Source organism: Heteronotia binoei, chromosome 7, assembly GCF_032191835.1.
Source record: "Heteronotia binoei isolate CCM8104 ecotype False Entrance Well chromosome 7, APGP_CSIRO_Hbin_v1, whole genome shotgun sequence".
Taxonomy (NCBI): Eukaryota; Metazoa; Chordata; class Lepidosauria; order Squamata; family Gekkonidae; genus Heteronotia; species Heteronotia binoei.
The window spans coordinates 79105104-79128317 of record NC_083229.1 but is presented as its reverse complement, the minus strand read 5'-3'; the positions used below and the strand labels follow the sequence as shown (position 1 = coordinate 79128317).

Sequence of the window (23214 nt, the reverse complement as noted above, 5' to 3'; positions counted from 1 at the left end):
TGGCAATATCATCACTTTACATTATCTTGTACCTACCAGCACTTCATTCTAAGCACTTACAAATTCACACTTTAGCTGCAGGCCCTCAAAATTTTATACAATATTCTCTACTAAATTAAAAAAAAAACAGATTTGATTCTCATTAATTTCAGTTTATGGTGAGGGGAGAAGGCAGATGGATATGCTAGTTTACTGACCTACCTACTGACTGACATACCTGTTCAAACAACAATTGTTTTGTTAAATTGCCTATGTGCAAAGTTCAATGCAACACCTTTTTCCTTTTACATCATGACACTTTCTACAAAAAAATAAAAAAATGACAATAACTTGGAGCTTCAAGAAATATTGAGCAAACATGAAGGTACTTCCTGAAAAATGAGAAGTTTGTAAAATTAGTGTAGAACTGCAACATTAATATTTTTATACTCTTATAGATTGCAAAAACTGCTACTCTGCAGCAAATCTTTAATATTAATTTGTTAAGCCATAATTCTAAAACAGGATCTAGACTCACTGAGCCCTAAATAGGATACAGATTTGTCTCTTGTATTTTCATTCACCCTCCACAACTGTAAGAAACCGTTTGTGTATTAAACCAGACATTTCTCTCTTTCTTAGTAATTAACAATATTTGAGCATTTTGATAGTATGCTTTTATACTGGTATGATCTTGGAAGATTACATAAATGAAAAACGAATGTGTGGTCAAGGGTGGGCTGGAAGAACAGTGGTGCAAAGCAAAATCAGAGCACCATATGGAAATTAGTACTGACAAGTAAAAACACAAACATGCCATTTTCCTATGCAGAAAAACTGAATCCACATCTTAGAACATGTAATTACTGCATGTTGTGAATTCTTCCAACTCTGTCCTGCCCGAGAAGCAATCTGTATGGCTTTTCATCAGAGTTGCATCTCAGACACCAAAGACTATCGAAACATGACCTGCAAATCACACTGTGCTTTGTCTGATGGCATTTTTTTTCTTCTGATAGATTTTATTGTGGGCACACACAAATCTGTGTCACAATGTTTATGGCATGAAGCAATATCACACATGACAACTACTATGGAAAAAGCACCTCTTTCTCAGCCAGATTTTAAGAATATAAAATATATAGCCCAACTTAGAACATTAGCAATCCTGCTTCCACAAGTTACTCCTGTGATGAAAATCTTTAATACTAGTAAAGCTTTTATCTGTGCATACTCACAAGTCAGCTCTGGGTAAGTCAGCAATAACCCCCCCTCTGTATTTATTTACTCTCTTTGGAATGGTTTAATCTAGTTGGTTTAATCTAGTTTCACATACTAAAAAAGAAAATTTAACTGTTTCTTTACCAAATGATCTGAGGCAGGTGGAAAGTAGGTGGCAAGTAAACACACCCTACGAGACTCTGACATTCCAGAGTGATCCTGATCCCACACAGAAGTGTCAATGTTCCTCTTGTCAAGTTGTCTCTTTTTACTTCTGGCTAAATAACTCATAAAAATATGCAAACATTAAAAATGGAGAGGGTAGGAGGAGAAGGAGCTGTTTTTTGCTGCTCCTAACAGAATATTTTCAATGAATTACTGATCCATATTTCTATGTTGTGTTCTAAGTGCAGCCTACTTCGTCATTCTGTAACTATGCATAAATGCAGTGATGAACACAGTAGCCTCCAACATTATAATTACAATGTCCTGTGTGTACAGCTCTTTACTGATACAATATTGTGCAGGATACAATGCCATAGGGCAGTATTTCTTACCAACTTTTTGAGCTCAACCTCTACTCCATTCTAAACTTATTCCATATTCTGTGCTCCTCTCCACTTCACTCCATACCAACTGTCTATTCCACAGAAAAAAGTTGGAGTCGAGTAGCCTTTGCTGTTTTTTCTGGCCAGTGAACCCTAACGGATGATCACCGGACCCCAACTTGTTATTTTTTAATCTGCTAAAACATTTTCACTATTTTGCATACTAACGCACTGTTCATTCTCTATATATGTATGACTGCTAATTTCATCCCATACTATTGTCTGAAGAAATGTGCTTTTAGCACATGAAAGCTTACATTCGCAGTGAAACTTTGTTGGTCGTAAAGGTGCTACTGGACTCCAACTTTGTTTTTTTGCTTCAGACCAACACAGCTGCCCCACCTGGATCTATCCATTCCACAGATAACTTTCCTTGCACACTGTTGTATATATTAATCGTGATGTAGAAAGAACTGTGGGCTGGGGCACTGGAGTTAAACGAAGATGTAACAGAATATCTACAGTCTCTTCTAAAGCTGCATACAATGAACTTGCCAAATCAGACTGAAACATGAACAGTCACCTAACAAATCAAATGTGAATAAATGGCTGGGTCCATACCGCCAGTTTAAGCTGACACAGAGACGGCCTCTGTGCAGTTTAAAAAACACAGGTCACACATACACATCCGGCTAGTGGCTTGCTTCCATATTCACCTTGTCTCTCACCATCTATAGAGCGACTTAAAAAGCTACCACATACTAAGTGGTAGCAAACAGCGAGGCATTTCTGAGGTGCCTTTCTTGGCCGTCTGAATGGCCAGGAAGCGCCCAGAGAGCAGTGGCAAGTGAACACTCCTCTGGGGCACCCATGGCTCTGTCCTTGTTCTGGCAGTGGGCTGTCCACCATCTGACCCCCTCCCATGGTGCTTCTTTTTATGTTGGCTCATTTTTGGGATGAGACGCTGCTGCCCCAAGCTGCCAGTCCGTACCCAGCCAAGGAGTAACTTTTGTTAAGGGGCAGTAAACCCATCCATAGTCCAACTGTTGGTGGGAAGAAGGCCTAATATATGCCTCTGGATCCTATCATTTGCTTGAACTTGTACACTTCTCAAAGTGTTCCAAACTCCATGAGGCCCTGCCCCATGAACCCCTGCCATAAGATATAGAACAAGGTCACTCAAATCTAGCTGCACAGTATAATTCCATCAAGTTAGGTAAAAATTAGACAAAGACTAGGGAAAGCTGAAAGAAGTACTTGCACTACTGAACATTACAGTTCAGTTGATAGTTAATCTCATATTTATCTCAGATTTGACCCAATTTTACTATTTATTTAATCTTATTTTTTCCCCTCCCTGCTGCCTTCTCTGCTTTTTCAAACCGGAAAGTTGAAATATATCTATAAGCCAACATCTTGCCGGATTTCTACTGACCTGAATTATCAACCTGAATTAGCCATTTGTATATGTCACCTATGCACAAACCTAATCTTCTTTGCAAGGACTGTTTGGTGATTTTTTTCCTTCCATCATGAGGGAATATTGTCAGATAGTAAATGGATCTAGACCTGCCTTAAACATACCACGAGACCTGCCTTAAACATACCACATGAAAACTGTGCACAGTGTTGCTACACATGATCAGCAGCACTCATCACTTACTGTACCACTGTGATCTCCTTGGCCATACTGACCCTTCCCATCAGGAACAATGAAGTGGCTGCTGATTTTATGGCATCATTAAAGAATAGCTATTTATATGGTATATTGTTATATATATGCTGATCTCTGTCTCAGACATCAAAATGTGTTAGGTCATTTCTGCTTACCTCATATTGCCAGTACAGAACTGAAGTATCATACTAAGGATGCTTAGGGCTACAGCCTGAATGTTATAGAACTTACGCTTAGTTTAAACTATACACTAAATTTGTCATTTGTCAAAATTAGCTTGTAATCAAAAATAGAATTTGTAGAGTAGATCCAATAAAATAAGTTTTCCATTAAATGGACATGCAGCGATAGAATAGGATGCTGGGATGAATGTACTGAAAAAAGTGTCACTGAAATAAACAGTGTGAAAGAACTAAAAGGCATTCACTCTAACGCTTGCTTTTTGCTAAAGGAAAATATTTTTTTGGGGAAAAGGCAGTAACAAAAGGCAATATTGTTTTATTAGTGGGCAAAAGATGTGCTTGATAAATTTAATTGGCTTGCAGAACCCTCAGTGTTATTACTAAGTGGTAATCAAATTAAAAACATTACAGATAACCTTGGGGGAATAAGCAAATAATGGCAAAATATGACGGTTCAAAGAAAATGCTTAGTATAGCTTATGCTGTTTTGTAAATTCAACCATCTTGTGCACATATTATAAAAACAAATTATTGTTAAAAAGTTGCAATTGCAAATTCTGAATACTGTGAATAGCAGCACTTGAGATTCCCCCCCCCCCCCAATTAAATATATTATTTCTTTTGAGAGAGCCATCCTGGATTGTTTTCAGGCTGTTTAAACACAACATCTATTTTTATGGCCATTTAAATTATTTACGTTTCTTAGTGACAAAACTTGCCAAATCTGACATTAGTATCAAGGTGCTGGAGTAGCACTCAGTAGTGTCATTACCATAATAACTTCTGAAATTAAAACCTGTCTAAAACTCTGTGGAAAGCTAACAACGAGTTCATTAACCATTCCTGTTAGTTTGTTTTCAATAATGCAAAAATGATTAGAAGTTTAATTTGTTAATCACCTGTGTTTTGACTGGCAGTAGTATATGATTCTCTGCAGAAGTCTAAACTAGCCCTTGCAGAAAATAAAACATGCTAATGCTTTATTAGGCCTAATAATAATTTTTTTTAAAAAAATCTATCACACCTGGGTAAATCATTGACGGTTGCACAATTAATTTCTCCTTAACTCTGTTTAATTTTACAGGCAATGATGAATACAGCGAGGAGAACAGTCTGTCTACCATCAAAAAGATTTAGTACTTCACTCACCAATCATGTGATTTGCAACATGAACCTGGATATCCCATTCATTGTAGAAAACCATCTGGCACTTGATGCACTGATAAGTCTTCTTCTAAAGAAAACAGCAGTTGAAAAGTTTAATTTATTAAACTGTGCAAACAGTTTCAAATCTCAGAATATTTACGCGAAAAATTAGCAAACTAAATACACAGACATTTGAAATATAACGAATCAGAGTTTCCAGAATACTTAATTCCCTCTTGGGAGAAACAGCATCCTTGACCTCACTGGCGTAAACTTCTCTCCAGCATGTATGGTCTCCAAGCATTAGGCACCTAGCTGAAAATATTCCTCTTAGATCTAAGAGAAATCTCAAAGTAGTGTCATTTATTCGCAATGCTACTTCCAGCTGGTCAAACTGCTGCAGCATAGAAGAGCATTGCATGTAGAGTGAAGCAACAAATTTAAAAGCCATGGTGGCTACTGCCAACCTTTCATGGATGCTGGTCAAACAGCTGGCAGGCAACACTTAATTTGCCTCTCTATTTTAGAATATTTAATCTGATGTCAGTTTGCTGCTTTCTCCAAAGTGTGCACATGGAGAAGTGTTTTTTTTTTGGGGGGGGGAACCTTCTGACTAATTTGCCTAGTTGAATTCTTTATACCTATGTTATTTAATGGTCTTTTGCATAACACCTAGAATTAAATAATCTGTCAAAGTGGCAAGAGTAATTATAAAACTGCTACGACACAACTTCATCAGAAGATTATGTAGGTCTTGCAAATTTTCAAAAGTATAATTAAATTTCATCTGATTAACAACTAGGTTCAGTGATCATTTGTAAGTTCAAATGAACGGAATGCTCCTCCAGGTTTCATTAGGTTTGGGTTAAGGCCATCATAAAATAAGTGTGTTGTGAATAATATATTCAGGAATCCGACATGAATTTTCCTTGAAGTAATATTCACTATGAATGCTACTTTATTATTATTATATTAAATAGGTGTCTGGTCCCCGTACCAGTCAAAAAATCAGCAAAACCAAGCCACCACATACAAGGCAGGGGTTTCAACAAACTGTGGGTAATGCATAAGCAGGCAGAAAAATATGATTTCATAAATTAACCAAATAAAAAACACACACACCCCTCCACAAATAAGCAATGGGATGGGGCTGTGGCAGTGGAGTAAAAGGCCCCAGATTCAATCCTCAGTGTCTCTAGTTAAAGGGATCAGATAGCAAGTGAAAGACCTGTGCTTAAGACTCTAAAGAGCTGCTTTCCATCAGAGTATAAAGTTATGGTTGTGATAAACCAATGGTCTATCTCCCTATCAAGCAGTTTAATGTGTTCAGCAAAAGGAGTCCAGGACGACAGGAACAGAACATTTTCAGAAGTTAAATGACAGTTAAAGAAAAAAGAGAAGTAGTCAAATTAGCCTCCTCAAGCTATTGAGGAGATCTGGAGGATAGAGTGTGTCCCTCCTGCAATTCCTCACAGCTCTCCAGCTTGTACTCCTTAATCAAGAAAAACATGGTCATGTGCTGATCACTATATTAGCAAAGGGGGCTGTCTACAAACCAGAGGGAGATTTCTGCACAAGGAAGAAAAATCACTTCTCCCTGCAAAGTGGGGAAATTCCTAGAAGCTAAGAGAGAAGGAGTTGTTTGCATTGCCTGCAAGCCCTCAGTTTCCATGACAGCCATTAGGCTAAGAGCTTCAGGTGGAGATGGACATTACTGCTTATCTTCTAAGCATCGAAATAGGCCAAAATCTCTACAGACTCAGTGTTGAAAAGCACCAAGAAACTTCCCTGAGTTTCAAATCTGTAACATTGGGTGTGAGCAACGGTGCAGTTCTATGTAGGCTTACTTCAGTCTAAGTCCAGAGGCCTCAATGGATGTCAGCTGGAATAATTCTGCATAGAACTGCATTGAAAGACTCTTCCATCTTTCTCCACTGGCTAGAGAAGGGAGCTGACATCTCCCAGACTCAGGCTGGGCCACGGAGAGCTGAAAAGCAGAAATATATCTTGTTTTCCAACTCACTCAGGCTGCATTCAGACAGGTGATTTGGGTGAGCACAGTCAACCCCCACCCCTGGATTAAAATGGTGTGTTCATACACATATATCTAGGCCCTGCTGCACACTTGTCCATACCTCGTATCCCGATGCAGTGACAAATCACTGAAATGATTCCCTGTCACGTTTTCCAGCCATATGAACAGCTGGGGTAAACCAGGGAAGTGCCTGCCATACACTTGAGTGGTGATACCACTCCTCCAGGGCGTGTGTAGCCCATGTCTGTCTCAGCAGCTGGACGTGCACCGTCTGAGCACTCCAGGGTGTCTCAAATTGTGCCGGCTTTTTTCTGAGCTGGGAGGCAAGCACATGTTGCCTATCTGAATGCAGCCTCAGAGATTCAGATAAAGGCACACAGATTCCCCTTCCTTTCTCAGTCCAGACCACAAAGGAAACTAAATGAGGCTCTTGCTCTTGAGATGGGTGGGAAAGGTTTCAAGAGTGTGAAAGAAAAAGGAACTTCTTTTTTTCATTCCATATGCAAGAAAACTTGTCCATCCTCTGCTATATAATGATAAATGGTTCAGGTCCAAGATGGACTGCCAGCTCAGAATTTTTCAAATGAGTCTTTCTGTGTCTGTGATGTTTAACCCTCGATTCTATGATGTTAAAGCAGATTTAGAGCAACCACATCTCAGCCTGAGTGCTGTATCATTATATTGTAGAGTAGAAGTTTGGTGGCAGTTTCTGGAGGTAGAAAATTTTGGTAGAAAAAGCCCAGTGGTAACTCATTTGCATATTAGGCCACACAACTGATACAAAGTCAGTTGGAACTGTGTTTGTGTGCATTCCTGCTTAAAAAAAAAAGCCCCAATCACTACTACAGAAAATCCAAAAATCTGAAGTTAGTAATTTTCGGGCAAATCTAAAACTATCAAAGAGAATACTTAGAAGAGAACACGATTCTTATGTTTTAGTAAGCATATAGTAATGAAATGACATCATCATTTGTTAGTCATCCATTAATTTTGCTTTGTGAAAATGATGCATATTTCAGCTAACAGAAACCTCTAGGCCCTGTTCACACAGTGTGTTGAGTCAGTGTTAAACTGACCCGGTTCTGTTCTGAATATCTTTGTTCCAGATATTATCGATCAGACTGCCATACTGCAATTCAAATCACTCCACAGTGAAACCATCTTCTGCTGTCCACATGATGGCACCATGCAGGGTTTTTTTGTTTGCTCCACCATTAGGTGCATAAGAGCATTATGTGCATGCGCACATTATGTGCATACGTGCATATGCGTACATGCACATAGGTAAACCATTATGTGCAGTCATGCACATATCATTAAGTAGTAAAAAAAAATTGTGACTGTAAACCGGATGTCTGGGGCTCCTTTTGCTCCGGGACAGCCTTCAGGCATCCGGAAGTTGGCTAATATCACAGCAGAACTATCCAGACGGAGAAAACTATGAGGTGACACCAGACAACTCAAAAAACACCACAAAGGAGCAGGTAACAAAATAATCCGGTTTGGAGAAGGACAACAATTGACTACCGGGAGGCAGATGTTGCTGTCTGATCAGCCACTTTTAATCCAGTAGGAAACAGCAGCAACAACTGATTAAACTGTGCATCTGAACAGGCCCCTAGATTAGCAGTCTTTACAATGTGTATGTTGCAGTGTCATAAATATCAGAAAGGTTGGCATTTACTAATAATTCATAAAACTGTTAAGTATCTCAGATACAAATGTTCAGAAGTTACATTTATCACTATATCTGAAAAATCCCAATTTTCCTCCATTAGCAAGTGAGTAAACTGTCAGAAACAAGACTCACTGACACAAATGGGTTGCTATTCAACCCGAATAAAAAAAATACCATGTGAAAAAATCTAGTTGTACAGTTGTATTACTTCTAATAAGTCAATTGGGTTAGTTCGCTAAAGTCAGAAACAGAGACCACGAACTTCTTAGGTAACTATTGATATGCTTATATTTAGTCTCTGGACATAATGTCCTTAATCCATATCAAATTGCATGATGACACAGCTGCAGACATGACTTAGAAGTGACATCATCATGCAGGGGTGATGCTCTAGCATTCACCACAAACTCTATGATGTAGAGTCTAGATGAATGATAGAGTGTTACCTGACATGTTGATATCACTTCTAGGCTGTAATGAAAGCTGTCCCCCTCACGTCACCCACCTTTTCCTTGCACCACCTAGTTGAGTAGGAGTGGGAGCTGGGAGATTTCCTGACACCAGAAGGAACCCTATGACTTCCTAAATATGTCCGAAATTTCATAGTGAAATCTGATGAATTATCAGAAAATCTCACGATTCATCCAGTTTCAGACATTGCCATGACATATATGCATTAGCATGCATATTTTAGGAGCCCCGTGGCTGAAAGTGGTAAAGCTGCAGTACTGCAGTTCAAGCTCTCTGCTCACAACCTGAGTCCAATCCCGGCAGAAGGTGGGTTCAGGTAGACAGCTCAAGGTTGACTCAGCCTTCCATCCTTCCAAGGTCAGTAAAATGAGTACCCAGCTTGCTGGGAGAAAAGTGTAGATGACTGGGGAATGCAATGGCAACACCCTCCCCCCGCCCCCCCCCCCGGTAAAAAGTCTGCTGTGAAAACGTCATGATGCTACGTCACCCCAGAGTTGGAAATGACTGGTGCTTGCATAGGAGACTACCTCTACCTTTTAATGCATATTTCAAAGTCTGTCAATTGCATATTACCTTATGAGAAATTCAACATTAATCAATGTCATGAAGAAAGAAGGTAAGCGTCTAATGTAGACTGCCCTTTTCTGACCACAATGACCACCTTCTCCTATGACAGATGACCTAGTGTTTGCTTGGGTCAATTTCTATGAATGTTTAAATTAATCAAAATGAACTATTCTTAATAGTTCATATCTTGTCTTTTTCATTTACAACTCTTTTTTATATTTTTAAAGCAAGAAAAACATTTATGCAGATTAAATTCAAATGAAAACACTGGCTACAGTTAAAGTTGGTGGTATTTAAGTCATTGGAGTCAATGTTCCCATTGGTGGCTAATTTTTTCATTGCTTGAATATTATCTATTCATTTCTATTTTAAGATACTTGGAATGAAGCAACACACAGAATACAATTTAAAATAATAAAGTCAATCATTAAATGGCGCATTCAAACTAACATTAGCTGAATATTTAGCCTTAAATAAATAAGTTGAGTGGCACAGCAAATCTAGCTTTAATTTAATTTTACAACCCAAAAGGTCCAGTTACTCTTACTCATTAATGGTGAAAAATAAGGACATGTTAAAATTAGAACAACTATGTTTAAGACATGGTCCCAAAATGTAGTACTCTATAAAGGAAAACATGAGAATCCTTCACTAGGACCATATCTACAAGAGACTTTAAAATAACAACTATCAAGGCTAAAGATTTAGTATGCTCAGCTCCTTAAAAGATGATTTTTGATGCTGACACACAGACCAATACACATTGCGTAAATAACAATCCTTCTCCTTTTTGCAACATTATTTCCCTTTAGAACTAGTTAGGAAATATTTCTTGCTCCCAGATGACCAGCATTATATATGGTTTATTAGCATAACCCTAGTATTATTTCTGATATGTGACTTTATTGAAAAACAACAAAACGTAAACCTAATGGCTGGTCTTTTCTCTTGTTAGAATTGTAAAACATAGTGTATGTCGAGGATTGTCAACAAGAATTATGACAGATGAATACAATGCCACAACATATATGAATTTTCCCCTTTATTTTTAAGCATAATGATAAAGGTGGGGGAGGGGGAAATCACTTGACATAACAAAACAAAATACTGCAGCACTTACTAGCCTCTTCAGAATGATCTCTCATATTTGCAGATCAACACAGACATTTCCTTTTATCATAAAAAGGGAAACTGTTCTTGTCACTGTTGCTAGATCAAACACTCGTTCTTTTTAGACTCCAAAGGGCTTCTAAAATGTTACCATCAACATTTATTAAATCAGCAATACACTTAAGTAGTCTTGTGTCAATGAACACAGATTTTAAAATGATCAAAAACGCTGTCACATTCACACCCTCTTGAAACAAACACAGCATCCTTATTTGTCATTTTCTTTTTAACAAACAGAAAAGGATTAACTTTTTCTGAAGTCAGCAGCACATACACCCCTTATTTGAATGCACTTTGTATCAGCCTGTAAATGAAGTGGATGTTTCTTACTGCTACCACAGCTTTTTAATTATTTCTACCAGCTCCTTTCATACAAAACCGCCATGTAGACCAAAATAAAAGAGAACTCTCCACAGTGAAGACCTTACAATGCAGGGGTGGGGGGAGATAGAAATATGATCACAGAATAGGATGCTATGTCTCTCCCCAGTAAGCATGGCACAGGCTCTGCCCAGAAGCTGTATAATGCAGGTTCCGTCTCATACAAGGAAGAGATAGCTCAGTGGATTGCTGTTTAAGCCAGCAACTACATTCAGGGGAAAAACAGGCAGGAAGAGATGTACCACCTCTGGACCTGAACTCAGTCAGCAGTCCAGATTTGTGAAGTTTTAAGCCAGAGTCTCCAGAAGGCTTTCCACTTCCCAGTTCCATAGGGGCTACAGTTGCTGAGGTCCATAGTTCAGAAATTCAAAGGACCCACCAGGAGGTCACAGAGCACCAAAGGAGGTCACAGAGCACCAAAGAAACGCAGTGGAGGTCCTTCAAGTGATGCTCCTTGCTCTAAAAGAAGTAGGGCTTTGCTGAACCTGCTTCCGTATAAAAGATTCAAGCTGGTCCTGATCTCTGTAGGAACCAAGTTGTCAGGCTTAGCATTATTAGACAGCCTGCTGCTGGCTTCCTGACTCTGCAGACAGATATACTTCATGGTAATTCTCATATCAGGGCTCATTTCTGTTATCGTTTGGTTCTGCCCAAGTCAGGACACAGAGAAATAGAATAGCATCTACTGTGGTCTTGATTGAGTTCAATATTTTATTGTCTGGAGATTCTGAGAGTGTTCTTGTTTAGAGAATGCTTTTCTAAAGTATAGAAAAACAGGGAGGTTCTTTAAAAAGGGCTAACTGATTTAATAGGAACCATGGAACAAAGTTGACAGGGAAAAGCAAGTCAGTTGAGATTGTGATATCACATAGACAAAGCCTCTGAGAAGGAATATAGGTAGCAATGAACTGAAGGGTAAGGAGACAGTATAGATATGGAAACTGGGAGACCGTTCTTTGTAAAATTGATTGCTTGCTAGTAGGTGGAAATTTTTAGTTGATAAGAACATAAGAGAAGCCATGCTGGATCAGGCCAATGGCCATTCAGTCTGACACTCTGTGTCACACAGTGGCCAAAAAAACCCAGGTGCCATCAGGAGGTCCATCAGTGGGACAAGAATACTAGAAGTCCTACCATTGTTGCCCCTCCCAAGCACCAAGAATAGAGCATCACTTGCCCCAGACAGAGAGTTCCAATAATACGCTGTGGCTAATAGCCACTGGTGGACCTCCACTCCATATGTTTATCCAATTTCCACTTGAAGCTGGCTATGCCTGTAGCTGCCGCCACCTCCTGTGGCAGTGAATCCTACGTGTTAATCACCCTTTGGGTGAAGAAGTACTTCCTTTTATCTGTTCTAATCTAACTGCTCAGTAATTTCATTGAGTGTCCACAAGTTTTTGTATTGTGAGAAAGGGAGAAAAGTAGTTCTTTCTCTGCCTTCTCTATCCCATGATGTGACTAGAATTTTTTTCCCCTGATGGGGAAAGCGGTCTGTAGACAGCACAACTCAGACAAGTGCTTGGTGGAAGGGAAGAAGTTTATATTATGAACCAAGAGAGAATGAGGTAGAGAGGTTTATGAATTTGTTGAAAGTAAAGCGCCTTTGTGTAGCAGTGACAGCCTCTCAAAATGGGACCTTGGGTTAGCAGATTCCAGTCATAGGGGTCCCTGATTCCAATATGATCTGCTTGTATAGTTTGTAAATAAAATAAACACTACAAAAACACCATTATACTTCAATGTTCTCCCATCCAAAATCTGTATCACTTCCCCTGTATTCTTTTGCTACTCAGGGAAGTGGAAAATATGTGATGGTATGATAGATGAGTATTATAAAACAGTAATAACAATTATTAAAGGTTACTCTTTCACTCAAAATTTCTCCCACAATTTTGTTTTGTGTGAGCAGAAAACTATTATTTCCTCTAGCATAGGGACTACATTTCCACTATAGGGTTTTCTCGTTCAGCAATACTGGGTGACAGATAAAGTATTACTTGAATTTTAGAAAGACTATTAGATGATAACTATTTGAAAGAGTGGTGCAATACTGTTGCACTGTTTTTAATTTCTGTAATCAAGATTCTGTATTGCTTACATATCATATCTTATACTGATATCTCCTACTGTTCTTGTTACATTGCAGTATGCCTTGAGCCTCAAAGAAAATGGGCTATAACTAAAGAAAATAAAATTAAACAAATGCTTCCAACATTCATTCTTTATCTCATCATCATTATTCCATATCTACCAGCTTGATATTTGCTATAAAACTGTCAAGAACTGTGCTCTCAGTGAGTTTCAGTGAGAAAGGTGAATACAAATAAATACAAAAACTTGAACCAGCAGCCTGGTTCAAATGGATGCAGTCACACATACTAAATAATGCACTTTCAATCCACTTTCAAGGCATTTTCCAACTGGATTTTGTTGTCTTAAATGTCAAAATACACTTTCAGTTTCTGAAGTGGATTGAAACTGCATGTGTGACTGCACCCTGAGTCTGCTAGTGAGAGAGAACTATTGTCAGTCCACACACCAACCCATAATGTTTCTGGTCTGAGAAAGTGATGTAATGTGTGAATGCCAATCCAGTGTGCCACAGAATACAAGGACTCTTCTCTCAGTCTGGCCAACTCAAGGGATGCCATTAACGGTTGCCTCTGTAGCACTATAGTCCTGGCCTACAATTAGTGTTGCCAATCCCCAGGTGGGGGCAGGGTATCCCCTGGTTTGGAGGCTCTACCCCCCACTTCAGGGTTATCAGAAAGCAGGGGTGGGGGTGGAAATATTCACTGAGCATTCCATTATACCCTCTGGAGACTGGTCCCCAGGGGATATAATGGAGAATCAATCTGTGCATACCTGTTTTTTAAGGCAGATCACCACATGTTCAGCATAGCATCTAGTGCTTCTACTCAACCCTCCCTCCCCAAGTTTCAAAAAGATTGGACCAGGAGGTCCAATTTTGTGAGCCCCAAAAGAAGGTGCCCCTATCTTTCATTATTTCCAATGGAGAGAAGGCATTTAAAAGAAACTCAGTCCCTTTAAATGTGATAGCCAGAACTCCAGAGTTAAATTGTGCTTGCCACAACCTTGCTCCTGGCTCCAGCCCAATATTTCCTGAGTCAGACTGGGCAACTCTACAGAAGATAGCCTTCTCTTGAGGTACCAGCCAATCCTTGGCCTTAGTAAAATTCTGTTTTATTTCTATCCCACCCTTTCTTAAAGGAGCTCTGGGCAGAATCCAGCCAAAGGTTGTGCATGAGTACCAAGGCTAATTAAGCATGTTTCAACTCCACTGACACAAACAGAAATTTAAAGTTTTAACTCTAGCATAATTGTACCCCATCAGTAAAAAAAAAAAGAAATCACATCTATATATGTTTCGTCTCCTGTGCACGCACCAGTCGTTTCTGACTCTGGGGTGATGTTGCATCACAATGTTTTCATGGCAGACTTTTTAACGGGGTGATTTGCCATTGCCTTCCCCAGTCATCCAAACTTTACCCCCAGCAAACTGGGTAAAAGTGTTCCCTCTGAGTTAGTGTGAGCTAGCTCACAGATTTTTTTAGCCTCCAGCTCACACATTTTTGTCTTAGCTCAGGAAGGATGACCCCAGAACACACTACTTTGTGTTGTTGCTCACAACTTTAATGCCAGTAGCTCACAAAGTAGAATTTTTGACACAAGACTCTGCAGTTTAGAGGGAACATTGCTGGGTACTCATTTTACCGACCTCGGAAGGATGGAAGGCTGAGTCAACCCTGAGCCAGCTACGTGAACTCAGCTTCTGCTGGGATCAAACTCAGGTTGTAAGCAGAGCTTGGACTGCAATACTGCAGCTTACCACACTGCGCCACAGGGCTCTTGCATAGTGGTGTACTTAGAGACAAAACAGTTATTCTTCCTGGTCAAAATTTACTAATCTTTGTGTCTTTATAATAAAACATTATAATTCCTTTTATTTTCTTTCTTTTTTTTAAAAAATGATGTTAAGTAGCTACACTGCAGATTAATCTTTGTGCTGTACTGTTCCAAGGCTTTTAAAATCCCAGGTAAATTATGTATGTCACTTCCTTTCAGTGCTTGTGGATATACTTATGAAAATGTTCAAAAATTTCTAGGCATGATCTCACTTTAAAGAAACTGTGCCCTTTATCTTTCATTAGATCTTAACATGCTAGGTGTTCCTCTATTAAATGTCTGATTAGCCTCTCTAGCATCTTCTCCAACTGTTTAAACCAAGCTTGCAAACATATAATTTTCTGGATAATCCTTATGTTCTACCTAAATGCCTACTTGAACAATAGACTTCCTTTAGCCTAGCAAAGCAGCAAATCAGCAAACATACTTAAGTGCTTCCTTCCCACTTGCATGCCAATCCTAGATATGTACAGATGTAACACAGTACCCGATGGTTTATGCCACTGAAATCCTGAGTGAAGGTGTGGGTTAAGTTCAGCTTCCATGAACTACAGGACTGTTGCATGAGGATCCCATTAGAAAGGTAACAAGAATATAGTAACAATGTGGGTTCACAATGAGAACTGTGGTAGCAGAAATACCCATACACAGGCACAGTATAGACAAATCTGCTCAGTCCTACTTCATCTGGCAGTGCTAAACATCACTCTTTTCTCAACTGTATAATTATTACATTGGGGGAGGGGGGGAGTCAAAGAAATGTTCAGCAGCTGCAAAAATTAAAACCTCTGGTGATTTCTGGGAATCACAAGAGGAGGAGGGAAGATGAAAGTATTTACATCAGCAGTCATTCAAATTGGTGCCCATTTGTGATCCAGTTGTCCCTCTGTGTGGCCAACCCAGGAAATATGTGTGAAAACCCCCCACAAAACTTTCACAATAGTCCCTCCCACAACATTCTGCATACCTTTTGTGCCCAGAAAGTGAGACAGGCAAACATTCATTGTAGCCCTTGTAATAATGGCTTTGCTCACTGGTTGTTGGAAAAAGATGCACCCCTGTGATACTCAGAGACAAACTGAACAATTGTTCTGCCACTGAAGCTCCTGAGGTCAAGGGGCAGAAGTCTTGGTAAATAAATCATTGTATTAATTTAGTCTTCATGTGTTTTATCTTTCTATTAAATGGGTCTGTTTAATAATTGTGAGCTTTCTAAAAAATGCTGGTTTGATACTTCATCACAAATTCCAGTTTTATAGCTGCTAAAGAAAATGCTACAAACTGTCGGGGTAGATTCCTTGACATGCCTTCCTCATTAACTTTTTTTGTCTTATTTCCAGTTTTCCACAGTATCTTACATCTCTGATAAAACAGTCACTTGAGAACAAAATTTTGATACAGAATGCGATAAAGAGCAGCAGCTAAAAAACTGGTTTCTGCCTAAAATCAACAGATCCAGCATTTACCCACCTCCCACTTCTTTGAATGGAAGCACATGGGGAACGGCAGCCAATAGGACTACACCAATTGTTAACAGTCAGTTTAGACAGAGGAAGCATTAGGAGAGGCAAGAGTCCCTTCTAAACACTCTGGCTGGTGCAAGCTGGCTGCCCAGCCATCCTACCTTCTTTGATCATTGCGGGGGTGGACAGCCAGACTCTTTCCAATGCAGAGTTGGAGTGAGCAGATGCTCAGTGGCTAGATCAGGCCGATGGTGGAAACTCTGGCAGGCAAAGAGGTCTGGTTAGGGTGAATGTCATGGCTGCATCATTCCCTCTTTTGGAAGGGAGAAGTTTGGGGGCTTGAAGGGCCTTCAGGTGCTGCAGTCCTAGCTTGGAAGTTGGTGGCTGTGGGACTGCCCGCCCCCTTCTTTTTTTCTATTTGGTCTCAGTGGGCCTTGTTTATTTGCGAATGCATTGTGCCCCCCCCCTTCAGAGCATAGCTCTCTTTTGAATGACACAGCAGGGACCTTGCACATTCTCTATAGCTCCATTCCTCTGAATATGCTTGAATAGGGCCAGTTGGGAGGTGCCCCAGCCTGGGGGTGTCAAATGTGTTCTTCGGCACCTTTCCCCTTCAAGATTGTCCCTTAGCTTTCATTCCAGGGACTTCTGCGTGCACAAATTTTTCCTGCTCCTTCAAAGTGGGCTAAATAGGATTACAGCCTGCATCTGCAGACCACTAGCAGCTAGGTGGAACCATGCCCTCAAAGAAAGCTAAACAGAAAAAAAGGTGGCTTGGCCAAGAGGCCACCTAAAAGCCTGTTATGACCCATGCTTTAAGTTCAATATAGCTGCAGATCAGCTTGTTTAAATAAACTCCTTACGTTTAACCCAATCCTGTTGCTTTATTTTCATTCAGGCAATCTCTTTTTTTTTTATCTTCTGGTCAAAACAGGATTTTACCAAAACTCTATTTTCTTGATCATGGGGCCTACTATGGTAAAGGCATACCTGTTTTTATTCTTTACAAATGTACAAACTATGCATCGTGTTTGGATGGTCTCTGAATCATAGAAATCAATAGCCAATAAGGACAGAAAGTAATTACAATGTGTACTGGGACCAGACCACTGGCTAATCTAACCCACTGTTGTCTGACTAATTCTGGATCTCAAGGCCTCCTGCTGAGCTGTTTCCTAGGGGAAAAAAAAACATTTGAAATTTTCCATAACTAGAAATGGTGACAATCAAGAAGAGCACACCACACATGTAAAATAAGCACCCTACTACTAAGCTACTGGTCTTGATCAGCATCCTGTTTGGGCCTGAGGAAAGGACCCAGTGTGAGACTCAAACCCAAGCCTTTTGGAAGCTACTGAAGCCAGGCAATGACAACAGCAAGGACCAGAAATGCCAATGGACCTCACATTTCCTGTAACTGTAATACTTGCTTCAATGGTTTAAAATATTCACCTTCAGTCTGAAAATAAGCATTGCATATACCCAGTTCTTTCCAGCTCAGCTTGAATAGCCAAGACAAAGACTCTTCCTCCTAATCCTTCTCACCTCCTTTCCCTTCTCAGCCTTCCCAACTAATGGGCAGCTGCTACAGAGGCAGAGATGCAGCTACTCAAAAGGCCGATGGAGAGAGAAACCATCCTGCCTTCTTGTTCTGCAATCAGCTACTCAATAGGCAGATAGAGAGAGAAACCATCCTGCAATCTTCTCCTCCACTTCTCTCTGTGAAGTACTGGGAAAGGACTATGAAGAAAGAGAGAAACTCCTCCTGCTTTTCTGTTCATAACATGCCTGGCTGACCACTTCTGATCAGCACCTGCTTCCACAGCAGTTAAAGTGAGACAGGATTGGAAGACAGTGCTTGCAGAAATCTCATGTCAATTCTGATTTCATTTTCAGAGATACTAGGGGCTTTTAAGCTCAATTCTGAATTAAACTGATTACATCACTTGGCGTAACTTGTCAACCATCATTCAGTCCCTTCCTGAGACTAGACTTATATAATGCATGCTTAGTGAAATCACATTTGATTGGCATCCAGAAATTTCAGCAAATGATGAATGGGCTTGTATATCCTAACTGCAGTGAGATGGCAGAGTTCAAAGAGGCTGAGATCCAGAGTCAGCACACTTGGGAAGCTTCCAACATCAAAGTATACTAGAAGAGTCTATTGCTAACTCCAGACTTTGAGCTACTTGTTGCTATTCACCTGTCCACTGGCCGGGCAGAATCCTCATCACCTTTCAGGAGAGAGAGAGAGAGACAGAAAGCTCCTCACTGCCCACTGTTTCCTTCCATGCTCTATGGGCAAGCAAATCAGCAGGACCAATGGCTATAGTGGAAAGGAGAGGAGCTGTTGCCTACCAGCTCTCCAAGCCAGTGGACTGCATCAAGGAGGATGTATCCCAGTGGACAGGAGGAAATCCACTAAAACCTGAAGACAGCCTCTTTTGCCAGAGGCTATTTTGCCTAAAGCAGGGGTCCTTTAAGACACCTGGATGATCAAGAAAGCTCACAAAGACAAGAAATCTTTGTAATGAAAACAAGTTTAATTAAAGAAAAAGAATAGTCTACAATATAACAGACCACAGCACCTTACGTTTTCTCATGAAGCCCCCATGCTACCCCTTTCTCTTTTATACTCTCCTTTGCTTGTTAGGTGCAGCCCCCCAGGATTAGTAAAACCTGACAATCTGCTGAGTCATGCTGGCTTGGAGCTAATACCTGCACCTGGGGCTCCCTTAACCCTTTATTTGGAAGGCCGAATGACTAAAAGGAGGAGGTAATACTGTAATTACTTAAAGTCATGGAAGTCAATGGCCAGTACACTAGAAACCAAATAAGGGCTACTTCACCTGACTGCATCATCCCTACATCATCATCCTACATCATGACTACATCATCATCCTGTGTAATGTGAATGAGGGTGTCTTCCTCATTCACATTACACAGCACTGGCAAAAACATATTTTGGCCATTCTACAGTATCTGTCCTAGGACTAATTTTCCGGCAAAGCACTGACTTCCAGGCAAAGTTGATTCTTTACTCTTCAAGTGACACAGGCCTAGCCTACATAACCAGCTTTCACTTAGTCTCACATCATATCCCCCTGTTCCCAATCTTTCTCTTCCTTAGTGATGATATCACATTATTAGCACAACATAATTTAGGCCAGGGTTTCAGTTGATTGAGGGTACTTTCTTACCAACTGAAAACCAGTGTACTAAACAATGTGTGCACTTGCGTGAGCTACTTGAAAATAATAATAATAACAGTCTAAGGATCCACTTGACAACGTCTGTCAGAAAATGGCAATTGGGGAATATATTGGGTGGGGGGGGAGTTGACTGATTAGAAAATGGAGAACACTGAAAATACTTTGTTAGGTGTATGACTATTGCATGTGCTTATGAGTCTACAGCCATCATATTATCCATACATGGTATCAAACCACCTAATATCAAAATTAATCCCAATTAAACTGCATAAAAATGCAAAACAACAAAAGAAACATATAACTGATAACTAAAGCAGGTGAGTCCAGTTGCAAACCAGTTACTGGTCTGATGAATAGCAATCATACATTCAAGCACATTCTGAACAAGTGTTTAGCAGATATTGTAAAAAATATTTAGCAATTTTGCAGATGAAAAAGACTGAGACTGAGTCTAGTCCCATGACAGAGATCTCAAATATATGCACAGCAGATTACATAATATGGCTGGGTCCAGTCGGCCACTTTGAGGCAACACAGGGATAGCCCCCAGATGGATTAAAAAAGAACATTCAGACACACACATCTGGCAATTATCTGACTCCCGTACTCACCCCATCCTCCAACGTAGTTGAAACGGCTTAAAAAGCTACCACTTCCTAAGTGGTAGCAAATCTCCACAGTGCTTCCCTACCGCCTTTCCTGGCTGTCTGAACAGCCAGGTGCATCTGGGAAGACCCACTCAAGTACTTGAGCAATCTGCCCACTCCTCCAGACTGCGCAGCCCATCCCTGTCCCAGTAGTGGGCCATACGCAGTCTGACTGTCTGCAGGGCACTTTCCCTTCTACTGGAATTCTTCTGGGATGGGAGGCTGCTGCCCCAAGCTGCAGGTTTGGATCCTGCCTATGAGACAAATCCACAGACAATGTTCATCACATATGCTATACTGTCAAAAGTGGAGCACACAATCCAACAGAGAACTTGAGAAGAGACAAAGGGAAAGCCTAATCCCCACAGTAAACGTCCTGCTGGTTGCTGCTTTAACTGTCAGAAGACAACCATGTAGTGCAGTCATATCAGTGCTGGACTAGACCTGCAGACTAGGGTTCAACTAACCAAGCCACAAAGTTAAACTGATGACTTCTCATGTTCTGTTTGTCTCAGCATGCAAGGGTTTACAGTTCCAGGGAACTTCAGTGGGTCCAATCATTTTAGATGGAAATGTATTCTAAGTGACTGCCATGATATTATGGAACAATCTGCTTTAAGAGGTGCACAGGGTTTCATCTCTAGTTCTTTCACAAACTGTGCTGGTTGACCTGTTTCTGTGAGCTTTTCTTGACTGAGTATCAGGTGAAATGCAGTGTGTTTGGGTACCAACTTGATCTTGGGCAGTAAAAATACTGAAATCTGAGATGGACTTTGATTAGCTGTAATTATTTCTAACTGGGATTTACTAGTGTTCTGTATTGTATTTTTTTTTTCAAATGTTTTGAGAAAGCTTGAGTCTTCCGACTTCTCAGTGAAGCATTAACTGGGATTTATGGAAAAAATCAGAACAAAACAGCAAGCACAGGTTTCCTTTTCTCAGTGGTGTGTTAGGTGCCTTGCCCACTCCTTGCTCTTTCTCTCCAAACTAGTCTGGTTCCTGAATTTTGCAAAAAAAAAAATTATACTCCTGGCCCTAACAATTGTAGAAAGACGATGGCTGATAAGATACTTTGTACCTGTGATATTCATTTGCTATTCTTTCCCCACAGCTGTTACGTTAAAAAACATGCTATAAGACAACGAGGTAACATTCAAGCAACCAACCACTCTTTCCACCCACAATCAGCAACAGCTGTGCCCAATAAAAGTAACAGTTTGCAAGTGTTCACTGGAGAATACTCCTTCAACTCTTATGCCTATTGCAAATTTTGCAAAAGCTCTCAGGATTCTGACAAAAGGCAACATGTAGGCCTCTTTAAAATTTTATAAATCTCCATCACCTTAAAAAACCCTGTCAACATCAAGTTTCTGTTTCACCTTTGAAAACCACCATTGTTTCTTTTTGATAGATAAGCCTGGCTTTATCCAGGGCTGTCTTTCAGGAGCCCCACATATTTACTCTCAATCTTCATCAATTCCCCCCCCCCCACACACACACTATATTGTTATTTAGTATCTGAATGGGAGAAAATAGCTATACACTGCAATACACTGTGAAACCTTTCTCTGTATACAAACAGAAACAACAGAGATAGGCATAAACATCTAAAACCTGTTTATGAAATTGGAGCTGATCTATGAAAAAAAAAAAATCCATATGGCTGCAACTGCTTTCTTACGTCATCCAAAGGGCAGACTCATAGATGCAGCCACAGAAGATAATGGGAAAACTGCCACATTGGGGGGTTAGGGGATTCTGGCGGCAGAGAGGAACCTGAAAAACCAGGGGATCCCTCAGCTGGATCTGGAGACTGGCAAGCCTATTCCCATTTTTGCTGCTGATAATTACAGGGTCCTGGTTTGGTCCTCTCAGGATCTCCACCTTTGTGTATGATGAACAAAGGGAGGAATAAAACTGCTTTTTCTTATGGCTGTTTTTTAAAAAAAATGTTTACAGTCACTGCAATTTCAAAGAACAGCCAGGGTCATCAATACCACATCTACTCTTACTAGCTGGACTTTCTAAGCCTAAGCCACTCCCACAGATATTTGGCCATTCTCTGAATAATGGCCAAATAAGGCAATTCTATAATATTTATTAACTTCATCCAAATTTATTCTGTAACTCTTCTTCTACTAACCAACTAAAATCTGCATTGTAGTTGTTTGAAATACTGCTGTCTTTTGTTCCCATTTTCCTTTGAGGTAGACTTTGGTGGTGGTTGCAGACAACTTATTGAGACCCTGCAGGGTTTTCAAGGCAAGAAATGTTCAAAGATAGATTTTAGGATCCTTGAAAATATCTGTCATGCCCTTGTTAATTCCCCCCCCCCCTCCAGGCTATCTATTAGGATTGTCAGATCCAATTCAAGAAATAGCTGGGGACTTTGGGGGTGGAGCCAGAAGCAAAGTTGTGACGAACATAATTGAATTCCAAAAGGAGTTTGGCCATCACACTTTAAGGGACCACACACCTTTTAAATGCTTTCCTTCCATTGGAAATAATGAAGGATAGGGGCACCTTCTTTTGGGGCTCATAGAATTGGACCCCCTAGTCCAATCTTTTTGAAACTTGGAGGGTATTTTGGGAGAGGCACTGGATGCTATGCTGAACATTTGGTACCTTTACCTCAAAAAACAGCCCCCTGACATCTGTGGATCAATTCTCCATTATACCCTATGGGAATTGGTCTCCATAAGGAGTAATGGAGTGCCCAGCAGACATTTCCCTCCCCTCCCCTTTGATGACCCTGAAGCTCGGGGAGGGCCTCCAAACCAGGGGATCCCCTGCCCTCACCTGGGGATTGGGCAAACTGGAAACTGCAGTGTACTGATTAGCAAACACTAGAAATAAACCACTGCTTTTTAATGTTGCAAATAAATGCTTAAGCAATTTCTTTCATA

At 40.3% G+C, this 23214-nt stretch overlaps 1 protein-coding gene across 10 annotated transcripts in view; it reads right to left on the bottom strand.

Moving 5' to 3' along the window:
• ZNF521 (zinc finger protein 521) overlaps positions 1–23214 on the bottom strand; it is a 466135-nt gene that overhangs the window by 236708 nt on the left and 206213 nt on the right. For 8 of the 10 annotated variants that reach the window (XM_060243880.1, XM_060243883.1, XM_060243886.1 and 5 more), the window contains one exon: positions 4755–4839. In XM_060243880.1, the coding sequence (XP_060099863.1) occupies positions 4755–4839 (85 nt within the window). The remainder of the gene's footprint in view (positions 1–4754; positions 4840–23214) is intronic. The other 2 variants (XM_060243877.1, XM_060243879.1) reach the window with 1 other exon arrangement.